General features: G+C 39.9%; 1 protein-coding gene and 1 long non-coding RNA gene across 2 annotated transcripts in view; one reads left to right on the forward strand and one right to left on the reverse strand.

Annotated features, from left to right (window-relative positions):
* LOC144056132 (uncharacterized) overlaps positions 1 to 12,500 on the forward strand; it is a 127,545-nt gene that overhangs the window by 114,484 nt on the left and 561 nt on the right. Inside the window, exon 4 of the long non-coding RNA XR_013295004.1 lies at positions 9,696 to 9,757. This is a non-coding gene — a long non-coding RNA (uncharacterized LOC144056132). The remainder of the gene's footprint in view (positions 1 to 9,695; positions 9,758 to 12,500) is intronic.
* The window catches only part of LOC144056130 (metabotropic glutamate receptor 4-like), a 156,140-nt gene continuing 145,902 nt past the window's right edge, over positions 2,263 to 12,500 (reverse strand). The window contains exons 10-11 of the mRNA XM_077572618.1: positions 6,355 to 6,601; positions 2,263 to 3,691 (exon numbers count right to left, since the gene is read on the reverse strand). Coding sequence (XP_077428744.1) covers positions 3,642 to 3,691; positions 6,355 to 6,601 — 297 coding nt within the window. The 3' untranslated portion in view covers positions 2,263 to 3,641. The remainder of the gene's footprint in view (positions 3,692 to 6,354; positions 6,602 to 12,500) is intronic.

Genomic DNA, 12,500 nt, shown 5'->3' on the forward strand with positions numbered 1-12,500 from the left:
TCCTCTCTCGGCACGTATCTCATTCCTGTGCTGCCATTTAATTCCTTTACCTGCGCCACCATCAATATGAGGGCTACATTGCCCCTGTGGGCCCCCCCTCTGACTCCGCCAGTGTCTTTAGTGCCTCTCTGCATTTGTCCCCGGACACATTTGCGTAATCAGTTGGTATACTCTTCACTGATGCAAAGAGAGTGCCAGATGCTCCTGCAAGTCGTTGCTTTGCGATAATAAACCACAATTAGTTAGCTGGTGAAATGTTTTTGAAGATGATGGGTCCACTTCAAATGAAAACAATGTCGAGTGTAAGAACTTCACGGATTCAATACGAAATGCACGTCGCCAGCTGTTACCCACACTTCTCCACGGTGTCGGCCAGAGTTTCTTCCTGTTGCCTAGCAACCAGGACAGATGTATATCTAGTAGACACTGATCTAGATTTGTTAGTTGTTTTTATGTGGCATTCAAACAAAGCCAGCTTCTTTATGATATGTAATGATAATGTAGCAAAAATATGAGTTTTTTAAAAAAAAATGATTGTAAAAGCTGTAGTTCGAGCTGCAAATGATTTTTGTGACACTCAAGACCAGCCAATGATTGCATACTGAGCCTGTAAAACCAACCAATGACACTTTAGGCAGATTGTGCATAGGAATAAATAAACACTCAGAAATATTCATATTTTTCAAATAGCTTGGTCAAGAAATGGAAACCTCTTTGAGTCATCTTGAAGTCTCCTTCAAAGCGTTTTTTTTTTTTTTTACTCTGCATTTTCTACCAGTTGGAACACACTGCATTATTTAACTTTCTCTGGAAAATCGGCCATATTTTTGAGCATATAAATGATTGCCAGGTTGAAGGAGGTGTGGCGACAAGTCATCGCACGTTGAAGTGTGAGCCAACTATTAATTTCAAGTCATTTTATGTTTCCCTCCAGTGATTCATTGGCCATTACGTGCTATAATAGCGGCAATTGTGGCAATACGCAGCTCTTTCTCCCCCCTTTTATCTGAAAGCTGGCAGAGTAGGACTTTTCCAATCAAAACACACACTCTCATGCAAACAAACAGTGAATGGGCCAAAGTTGGCTTCCAAGTTGTTCCCATTTGAAAATAATGGCAGAGGAATTTGAAGCAGCAGGCAGCCACAAACGGACTCACGATTGTTCAGTTTCCATTTTGATGATGAATGATGCATTTTGTGGCATGTTTTTGCTGATTTTTGTTTGTTTGTTTGCAGTATGGGTTTTACTTGTGAGGCATGTTTTGACAAATTGTTTCGTTAAACTCCAAATTTCTGTTAGACTTTTTTTTAAATGTATTGTTTGTATTTAGAGTGGCTTTTAAACCATATTTTCTCAGTTTTGTTTGTTTGACTTTATATATACAGTATATATAAATATATATATATATATTGTTGTTGTTTTTGGTTAGATATACAGTATACGTTTTTCCAGTTTTATATACAGTACTCCAAAATATTTGGTTGACTTTTGAGGCATGTTTTCCCAGAATCCTTTTTTGTTTGACAACCACATTTTTGTCAGAATTTTGAGGCACATTTCCTCCAAAAGCAATTCTCTCCCAAAATGGCTGCGTCTAACCTAAATCTTTTCAGGTATGCGTCATCGGGATTTTCCCATGTGTCCTTTTATTTATTTCTTTCTTTATTTATTTATTTATTTATTTAATTTTATTTAATTTATTTTATTTTTATTTTTTTCTGGAGAGCTCAGTATTGTTCATTCGCTAATTTTACCGATTTGACATGCCATGCTGTCCTTTTTTTTTTTTTTTTTGGTGGGTGAGTATGTGTATGTGCGTGCGTGTGTGTGTGTATTCATTAGTTCACCTAAAACCTATTAAAAAATCCCATACCGTTCACCTAAACCGAACACTTCCAGCCAGAGTCGTGAGGCCGTCAGGAGACCCGAGGAAGGACCAAAGAAAATGTGTCCTTTTAACAGAGGTCCTCCCAATTCTATGTTGGTCCATAAAATGCTGATTGGTGAGTTTCTGGGAATGGTGTAACCAATATGAAAATCAACAGCTGCACATGGTTAAGAAAAAAAAAAACATTGTTGTTTAAATTCCCAAGTTTCCATTTGAGTTTTGAGCCATTTTTATCTGAAGTTCTTTTCCCAAACCCAAAAATTCACCAAAAAGCCGCTGACCAAAATGTCACGTTGAGATAGACATATCCACCTACAATATTTAGTTTGACCAAACTTTCATATTACACAAATTAATAAATAATTCGTAGTAGTTGTGTTTCAAAACATTTTAATAGAAATAAAATTTGGTATAAAAAAAATAAACATGCTTCACACACTTTAGTTTTTTTTTGTTTTTTTTTACAAATACATCAGATAAGCCAGGCACTGTATTTTTTTTTGTTTTGTTTACAGATTTCTTTCTTTTTATATGTTGTGGGAACAGAAAGCAGACATTACCAATCTATTTAATCACATTGAATCGAGTCCTCCGAAACAAACGCTGAGAAGCGAGCGAGGCCTGAAAAAGCGACACACAAATGACGACCCCACCCCCCCACCACCACCACACACGTGATGGCTCCCCCCCCAAGATCTCATGATTCATCTCTTCATTAATAGATAAATGCTTTCTTTAATATAAACCATATATATCTATATATCTGAAAGGGGGGAAAAAAAAACACAACTTCCTTTCTCCCCTTTATCACCAGAGTGCCCGCGGAGGACACGGAACCTTTCGTAATGAATTTTCTAAGTATGGTTTCCCATTAGGGATATATGGATATCACCTTCAGGGGCGTTCGGCGGCTTGCTCTCAAGGGCATACTTCATCTTAATTCCTCCTCTTAATGGATCTGTACAGCGAGGCTTTTTTACCCTCTGAGGGAAATGGCTGCTGGCAGTGGTGGCGGGGGTGGGGGGGGGGGGGGGGCTGAGAGGCTCGACCCCTTCCGGAAAGATCCGTCTTGCTGAATGAAGCACGTACAAGGAGGGCAAGATGGCAGTGGGGACCTCTCGGAGGGGGGGTCGCCGCTTGCTACGTACGGAAAAAGTCACTCATGAGACCTTTTTGAGTGTACGACCGAGTCAAAACGCATTCCGAATATACAGCAACAACACAACACATGATGTTAGAACTATCATGCACGACACACTCGGTTTTTAGAACTCAGCAAATGAACGGGGGAAGCCTTAATGCAGATTTGGCGCTTGGTTGACTTTGACTGGAGTAAACACAGCAGGAATCCCTCCCCATGTTTTTGCCGTTTTTGATGTCGGATTATCTCACGTTGGAAGATTCTGATGCCACTTGGCAGACGACACCGACAAGACCCGAGCACATTTTTGGCATTTGAGTTCACCGTCAGACAATCGCTACTCAGATGAATCAGAGGATCCGCTTCCATCTTTCAGTCTCCAGGTGGCCTTTCATGCAGAATTTTTATTTATTTATTTATTTTTTTACAACACAAGATGATACCTCACATTTGTTCCCGCCCGCACAAGTGCTTCCCTGCAGTCATCGTGTTGGGAAGAAACACGCTCCCATGATTTCCATCCGTGTGAAAATGACACTCCTGACGGGGCCGATCAGGTGGAAATCCTGAATTTGAAAGATGGTGACTTGAACTTGACTTTGAGGCGTCCATTAGATGGCGTGGTTGCTGTAGCTGATGTACGTCTGCTTTGTGGAGAAACCTGGAAAACAGCAAGGAAACATCAGGATCCTGCACAGCAAAACCGCCAGTGCTAGATTAACACAGAGAGTGTTAAATCTAACACTAGAAAAGCGTTAAACCCTGGAGGACCCACGGGGTCAAATTTGGCCCCTATAAATTCTGCTACTCAAATAACAGAGACCTTTTTTTTTTTTTTTTTACAAATTTAACTTCAAAAGTCCAGAGTGCCACTTCTGACCCCTGCATGGGGCCATCTGGTGGATGAATATTGCACTTACATGAGCCAGATGGTGACAAGATGGCTGGCAACATGCTGTTTTGTTGAGCTGGAAATCAATCCAAACAAAACCATCTTCTCAGCAAACCATCAGATGGTAAAATTGTGTTTTTTTTTTGTTAATCTATTTCATATCATGTTGCAGAATGCCTAGGACTATGTTTTATGTTACTCCAACACTGTATAGTGTTAAAAGTCCACACTAAAACACTGAGTAGTGTTGAAAGTACTCCACACTAGTGTCAATGTTAAACATTTAACTCTAGTGTTTAAACACTTATAAGTGCATTGCACTTGTGTTGGTGTTAAAAATTTTACTCAAACTACACTTTACTCTGGTAAATGGTACTTCATTTATTCGATATTTTCCTTCTTAAAAGGCCCTCAAAGCGCTTTACGCTTTGACTAATGATGACACGGCATCAATAGCAACTGAGTATCTTGCTCAACTTTGACATAGTGACACTGCCCCCGGGATCGAACCCACACTGTCATGGTTGCCAGACGACTCTATCACTAATTCATGCCGTCCTGACAACAACTGACTGTATCGCTATTGAAATGTCGCAATTTAACACTCAAGGTCGTGCTATTCAGGTTACACCCAATATCCACCCCGACACTCAAGAAAATTTACTCTGACAGTGTAATTTCTAACAGAATAACACTAGAAATTTAACACTGACCCATTTGCTGTGCGCTATCCTGCTTTTGTTGTCTGGTCACATCTTCGTTTAGCTCGGTACAGATTTTTAGCATTTTGCATCCTGCTTTACTTGAACAGTTTATTCCGTAAATCCCCTCAATCCCACAACCACCACCAATTCCTCCAGGCTTTTCTGCTTGTCCCCATCGACGGTGTTAGCCAATCCGCTGACATGGCGGCGATAAATCCCAACACTGAAAACATTTGCAGCTACTTGGCAAGAGCCAACAAGAATTTTTCAATTTTATCAAGTCGTAAATCCACGCCGGCGATGACAGTGACGAATGGCGCTTATTCAAATAGCTGTGCGCCGCGCAGCGGCCCCCCGTGACAACAATCCCATCGGGATAAATTGCTTCTGGCTATCCGAGGCTTCGCGCCGCTTGTTGGAGCAAAAGGACCCGTTACGCATCAAACTGGAGCAAATGTGACACTCCTCTTTTGACATGTGACCACTGATATCTTTGTTTTTAATTTTATGATACCAATTCAGTGTACCTTGGCTTTTCAATCCACAGTTATTTGCAGTCAAATGGTGGCCGCCATTTTTGTAGAATTTTCTCAAAAACTTCAAATGCCTCTAAAATCTCCCATAACAAATAATTTCGGGACAAAAACCTCTTAAACTCCGAAATACATGACGTGTTCAACTGACATGATGTATTCAACTGACGACAATAGTCTTTTCAGGAAATGCATTCCATTTGCGCTATTTGAGTTGTTAAGGCAAATGACGCCATTTGAAACCTCAGGGTAATTTTGACGCTTTGACTCGAGGCCCGTAGAGCTTATTAGTGGATATTTCAAACTGAGATCCCCGAGTAGCAGATGAAATGAAAAGGCAGAGGAGATATATCGAGATATAAAGATGTTGCACTGTTTTACTCTAATTTGAAGTTGTTGTTTTTTTACCTGATTTTCAACAATAAAAAAAAAATTCCACAAAACATTCGATTTTGACAAAATCGTCTCCCACTGCTGCAATAATCCCCGCATATTTGCGGTTTGCTATTCGTGATTTCGCTTTTTTTTTTTTTTAAACATCAACTATTAGTTGGAACTAAAGACCCACTTATTTGTGTAATTTCGTGCTCTTTTGTTAGATGCCACAAGATGGTGCCAAAGCCCTGTATAATAGGAAAGTAGTAATTGGTGTATTTGGGAAGTGATTCTTTCTTTGTTGGGGAGGAGCCAAGTTTAGCCTGAATTATTATAAACTATGGGAAGTCCTCAACACATTTGCATGTAGGTGAGCACATTTCATTGAAATTCAATCAACTTTAAGCCATTTACTTTGAACGTTAATGATGTATGATCAACTTGAAAAGACAAAAATGTTTTGGGATTTAAACTTTGATTTGATTGAAACTATGATTTAAAAAAAAAATAGTGGGTGTCAATTTCTCCCCCACATTTTTATTTTATTTTTTTTACTAATCAGCGTAGTGCACAGTAACGGGGGTTTGCTGTAACAAATGATGTTTGTTGTGTGTCGAATATTGAACATAGTGGGTGTTAACAATCGTAATCCGTCCTTGCAATGACTTGAAAACAATGCCCGAAGCGGGCTAAATTAACAATAGTGGCAGTTTAGCGGAGTCGCTGGAGTATTAAATAACTCCCTTCCTTCCAATTTGCGCATCAATTGGATTCACATTGTGAAGGACAAAACAAGGAAATAATCCATTCAAGCACTTACTTTGTGTTTCCAAGCTTTCGCACAGCTCCGTCTTGGCCTCGCCGTTGGGCCTGAGTCCGGCCTTGGGGTTGAACTTATTGGACATGGTGGCGGCGGTGACCACGGCCTTGAGGCTGCGCGTACGCTTGGGTACGTTCTGCTCGGGGTGGAAGAGGACCACGTAGACCTTGGGCATGTAGAGCAGGCCCAGGGACACGGAAGCGCTCAGGCTCACCGAGATGGTCAGCGTGGTGGTTTGGATGTACATCTGTGGGGGGGGGGTAAACAAAAGCGCCGCGTTAACACTTTAGCTTCTTTGGCTTGTGTGTTGGGAGTGTTTCCGGGGGCCAAGTGGCCGGCGCCCTGCATGTGACAGCTGCTGTGTTGGATTCTCATTAGTGGGTCCAATGACCCGTTTGTCGGCCAAGCTGTTGTTGTAGTACTTTCGGCCACGATGGATCGACAAAGACAAACCAGCCGGCAATGCCCAATTTGTTTTAGTTTTACGCAAATTCATGTCACTTGGCTCATTTTGTCAATCCAGCAGCAAAAAAAAACCCCAAAACAAACAAACAAACAAAAACACAAAAAAATGTCAATGAAAGGATAACACGTCATAATGACAACATTTTTATTTTATGATTTTTAAATGAATCCAGATCACATGTACATACGTATTAACAGCCTCAAGTTGTTTTTTAAATATGTTTTGGTGCACCTACCTTTGGGCCATTTAGCTCCTCCCTCGGCGAGTGCGGGTTGCACAGCCATTTTCAGATCTCTCATGTTCAATCAGATTCAAGCCTGGGCTGTGGTGGGGCAGTACTGAAGCAACCACTTTAATTTGTTATATCGCCAAAAATCACCAATTGATTGATTGAAATCTTTATTTGGAACATAAAAACATAGAAACAGCAAAATCAAAACACTACCCAAAAAAATACTAATGAAGGCAAAAAAATAATAATCTATCATTAACATTTTCAAAAAGGAGTAGGAAGAAGTAAAATATTTATTTAATCATACCCCAATATCTATACCCCCCAAAAAAATTACACACACACACACACACACATATATATATATATATATATATATATATATACAAAAAAAAAAAAAACAAGACACAAAAAAAAAAAAACCTCAGGCCCATTCCTCCGTGTATCTTGTAAAAATGATTTTCTTATATTTATTTTTTAAGTGCTAGGACATTGTTTCAATTCCACACTCGGTCTGTTCCACTCCACAGTCTTACGCAATTAAGTGTTATGCAGAATCTTTTCATCTTATTTAGCATAAAATCAAATGAACTACTAATACATGCTTGTTTATAAATCCAAGTCCTTATTATATGCCTATTGAAGTCCACTAGTGCATAATTGCATGCATGTGATTTTCACCATGACGTGTAAATATTTGATCACATTTTCCCTTCAAAGTGCAAGCTTTTCCTCCTCACTGGGTGCATTTTCACCTCCTGCTGTCAGACCCCCCTCCCACCAACCCCTTCATCAAAGCTGTGTAACATTTAAAAAACCCCCACATGCGCGCCGGGCTTGAATGTTTTCTTATTATGAGCCGGTCTGTGGCCGAGCGGCCACACGTCTCCGCCGTAGCATGTGTGAACGGTGACACGGTGGTGAAGTGGAGCGTAACCGTAACCGTATGGACGACGGAGAAGCAGCTGCGGTGTTCCCCTGACAGATGTGCGGTGGGACGGCCTTGGACTGCGTTGCCGGTCCCTTATGGACTCACACTTTTGAACTCAAGCTGTTAGTCCCATAAACAGAGACAGTCATCAACTTTAAAGCTAGTAAAAAAAGGGTCTGTGGCGACGTAACCGGAATTTGTACTAAGTGTAACTTATGCTAATGGCATATTAGTCAAAATGATGTCAATGGACTGTCAATCAAATACCACACATCTTTCTCAAGCCTACCCATGCTTACTTTTTCGCAGCCATGAAAATAGATCCACTTAAAGCCTGCGGGTGCTAGCCACCGGCTAGCTAGCTAGCGAGTTAACTGGGGCTCCTCCCGGCCAATTTGGACAGGCGTCCCTGGTGTCACCTCTTTGCTTGGAAATTAGTTAGCTGACTGCGCTCTTGTGGTAGGGTCACAGTTCAAATTCTGTCATATTAGGTCACTTCCTGTGCCAAGATTTGGCACAGGAAGTGACCAATAAGCAGACCAATATGCCACAGCACAGTAGTTGACATTAAATGTCCTGGACAGGTGGGCGGTGCTTAAAGAATAACTCAACAATTATCAACTTTTATTTTTGCTTATAAACTGTTGTCTACATGTCCTGGTCATTATTTTCTTTACATTTCAGTACATGTTTGTTTGAAGCTTGAATTTGGGGCAAAAACGTTGTCATGGCAGTGTTGCAAAGGCTATTGATTTGGATCGATATTGATTTGAATGATATCTGACAAACCTGTTCTCAAAGTGTCAGGGATTTTTACTGCTTTGTGTATGTTGTTGTATCAACTATCGATGAACAACAGCAAGGTATGATGGTCACATACGTAAAGTTTTCTCGCTGGTTTCTCAGGGTTACGCCATTGTTCCTTTTTTGTAAACAGCATTAATAATGTACACGCTTATTTGCATTTAGAGCTCGTGCGTGAAAGTTAATTGCGAGAGGTAGGACGTGGACTTGCATACTAAAATAACTGCCTACTTTGTATTAGTTAGAATCACTTGTCACTTGGAATTTCATCTACTTTGTTGTTAGCCTATAAAAAAAATCAACAAGCCTACAGGTTAGCATGTCGAATTGTGTTTATTTGTACTCCTGTCATCTCAAGCTAGCATTATGTTAGCAAACCACCTATTATCATGTTAGCATTTGATCAATAAATATTCATTAGAAATAGCAGCGGAATACAGGTTGTACGGCCCTTATCAACCTGCCTTTGTGCTTCCTGTACTGTGCCACGTTGCCCATGCTAGCATACAAACTGCTAGCATGCTTGCATTTATCAGTTCTCCACAGAAATTCTACCAGAATACGGGAAAATATATAAAAGGCTTATCAGTCTTCCTCGGGGCTTTTTCCTCCACTGTCATTATATATGTACCTAATGCAGTCTTTTTTATTTATATTCACAAAATGTCAATGAATTCTTACAGCATGCACATACAAGTTCTACAGAAACTGCATTTCCTAGTTTTGTACTTGTTGTGTTTTATGATTCCACCTAATGTCAGCAATATCTTTTTCTCTTTAGAATTTGATTTGGGCGCATTAAACCCGTAGGCGGTATTGTGACCCGTTTTGGGCTTTTTGATGGTACTGACCAAGCCATTTCAAAATAAAATACTGCTCACAGTAACAATTGTCTGTTTCTTTTCCAGATAACAAAAAACCTGAAGCAACGCGTCACGAGTCAATTGATTGGAAAAGGAAACAACAAGAGGTCAGTCCCCTTCTTGTGTGAAATTTGCTCATTAGCGTCCTCACAATGCGGCTCCACAAAGCCAACAAAAAAAAAAAAAAAAAAGCCCGCTAATGCGAGCGTAATTTGAGAGTTGAGAATTGTAAACAGATACTATTTTAACCGACGCCCCTTGAGAGTATCTCAAAACCATCAGATGATTTTCTAACCCATCCCACCATGTTGTTACGCAGCGCACTGCCGAGCACGAGGCGGGGTGGTGGGGGCCGTTGGGGGGGGGGGGGTCTCCACAGTGGCGCTCTCATTAAGCTAATAAACAAATAGAAGCCTCAGGAGACACCATAATAGAGCTAGTGCACCGTCGTTTGTAAAGATCACAGTCCTTTAGCCTTGATTAGTTTAACAGCCTGTTCACCCTTGACTGGCACACTCATGGGGGGTTGCCGGCCCGAAGCTCCAGATGTGGTTGGGTGCGGGATGGTGGCTAGTCCTGTGCCGGGGGGCTAATGAGCGCAACAACTCTTGGGGGGAAAAAAAGGGTGGTGGGGGATCAAGATGTCGCTCTGCTCTCTGTACTTGCCCGCATCAATCTTCATTATGCCTTATTGGGCCGCTGGGACATTACTGTGAATAATGCCACGTATGGCAGTGCGGGAAATAGACAAAGTGAGGGACAGAAGTGCCGGCAGCAGGTAATCCGAACACAAGAACGTCAGAACATCTGGAGCGTTGTCAAGTTTTTGTCTGAACTTAGGCTGGTTCTTTTCCTTTACAGGAACTACCAAAAGACTGTAAAATTTCAGTTAAGAGGTCTTAATGTAACAAGAAACAGTAGGGTCAGTCTTAATAATAATAATAATAATAATAATAATAATAATAATGCATTCGATTTATATAGCGCTTTTTTGGACACTCAAAGACGCTTCACAGTGCATTATTCATGCGCTCACACATTCACACTGTGGTGGCGTGGCGGTAAGCTACTTAAGTAGCCACAGCTGCCCTGAGGCAGGCTGACGGGTCGAAGTGTGCAAAGAGTGCAATAAACGGTAAAGTTCAAGGCACTAATAATAATTATGGTGTCACTCCTCACATTTCTTCAGATATTTAATTCTTCATTTAATTAATTTAAAATCTTTTTATGGGACAACACTGAAGAAATGACTTTGACACAATGAAAAGTACATCTTATACAAAAGTGTAAATGTATTGTTCCCCCAATTAACTCAAAATACAGCCATTAATAGTTTGTGTGGCCACCAATATATTGGAAAAATATATATCGCTGGCGTCTGGGCCAAAACCATGTACCTTTAAAATTGTCACTTTTCAGGAGACAGCAAAAACGGCATGCTTGTTCAACCTGCTTCATCAAAGAAAGCTAACCATTTTCAACACTTAAGATTGGTTGATAATTCAAAATCACACCCACACGTGCGGCCTGACCAAAAGTATAGATTTTTGAAAGAATATGAAAATTGCCAAAATGTGACTAATGAGGTTTTGGCCCAATGCCAGCGATATCAATAGTCGGGTTTCCATACAATTGTTTCGAAATTTTTATGACGGACATGCGACTTATGCCCATTTCCATCTGTTCTTTTTTTGCGAAAATTGAGAGTGGACTCCGCCGCTGTAGGTGGCGCTATACACCATAGAGATGTGATCCACCAGTAATTTAAAAGAAGAAGAACAGGAAGCAACTGTGCCGTGCAATGACATCGTATGAGTTTGCTTTTGTAATTATTAATAAACCGTAGCGTTTCTTTGCTGTTTTCCATCTAAAATAGCGTTACTATTTGCTTCTTTAATTAATTCCCAAAACATTTTGGTTTCGTTGTCCCCCCCCAAACAAACCTTACTTTATTGTCCGTCATTGCTTGTGTTTACAAAAGAGTCACATGACTTAATACCCGGTCAAACCGTGCGACGTTTATCTGGTCTTGTCAGCGTTTATTCGCAAAACCATAGCCAAAATTAGCATTTTCAATTTTTTCGATATGCTTTCAAATCCACCCCCTTGAAGTGTAAAAACTTTTTGGGCGAATTTTGGGCCCTTTTTTTTTTTTGATATTCTAGCGTTTCCATTCAGTTTTATTTTTCACATTTCTTGAAAATTCGATTAAAAATGGGTGGATGGAAAACCAACTATTTTTAAACCGCCACATTTTTCAAACAATAAAAACTAAAAAATAAATAAATAAAATGCATAACAATATGCACTATATTAGAATTCAGTAAAATAATTTATGGAATGTGGCTATTCTTGCTGCCTTGTTCACATTCACTTCTATGTAATATTTATTCATGCAGTGTTGTTCACATCAGCATATAGAGTTGCTATTAAAATTCAATAACAATCTACACAATGCTGCTGACTGATGTTGCTGCCGTTTATTCATATTCACATCTACGTTAAAGTGTCACAATTAACATCTGCTTATACGTAGTTTTAACCCTGGAGAACCCAAGAACCCTTTTCTTCTTTGGAAAATTATGAATTATACATTAAATGACTGCTATAAATTCACTGAACACCAAAATATATGTTTTTTTCAATTTTAACCCTTTATTCCCTAATTTAGGATTAGGGCGAAATTTGACCCTTTTGGGATTTAGGGGTATTATTTCGAAAAATCAGAATAACAAAAACTGTCAGTAAACTATTTAGAATTTAAGAAAATAATCAATCAAATACACAGCTACATTGAACAATATAATTTTTTTGTTTTATTTGTTGCATTTTAGAACTGGATTTTGAATG

The sequence above is a fragment of the Vanacampus margaritifer genome, chromosome 8, assembly GCF_051991255.1.
Source record: "Vanacampus margaritifer isolate UIUO_Vmar chromosome 8, RoL_Vmar_1.0, whole genome shotgun sequence".
Classification (NCBI taxonomy): Eukaryota; Metazoa; Chordata; class Actinopteri; order Syngnathiformes; family Syngnathidae; genus Vanacampus; species Vanacampus margaritifer.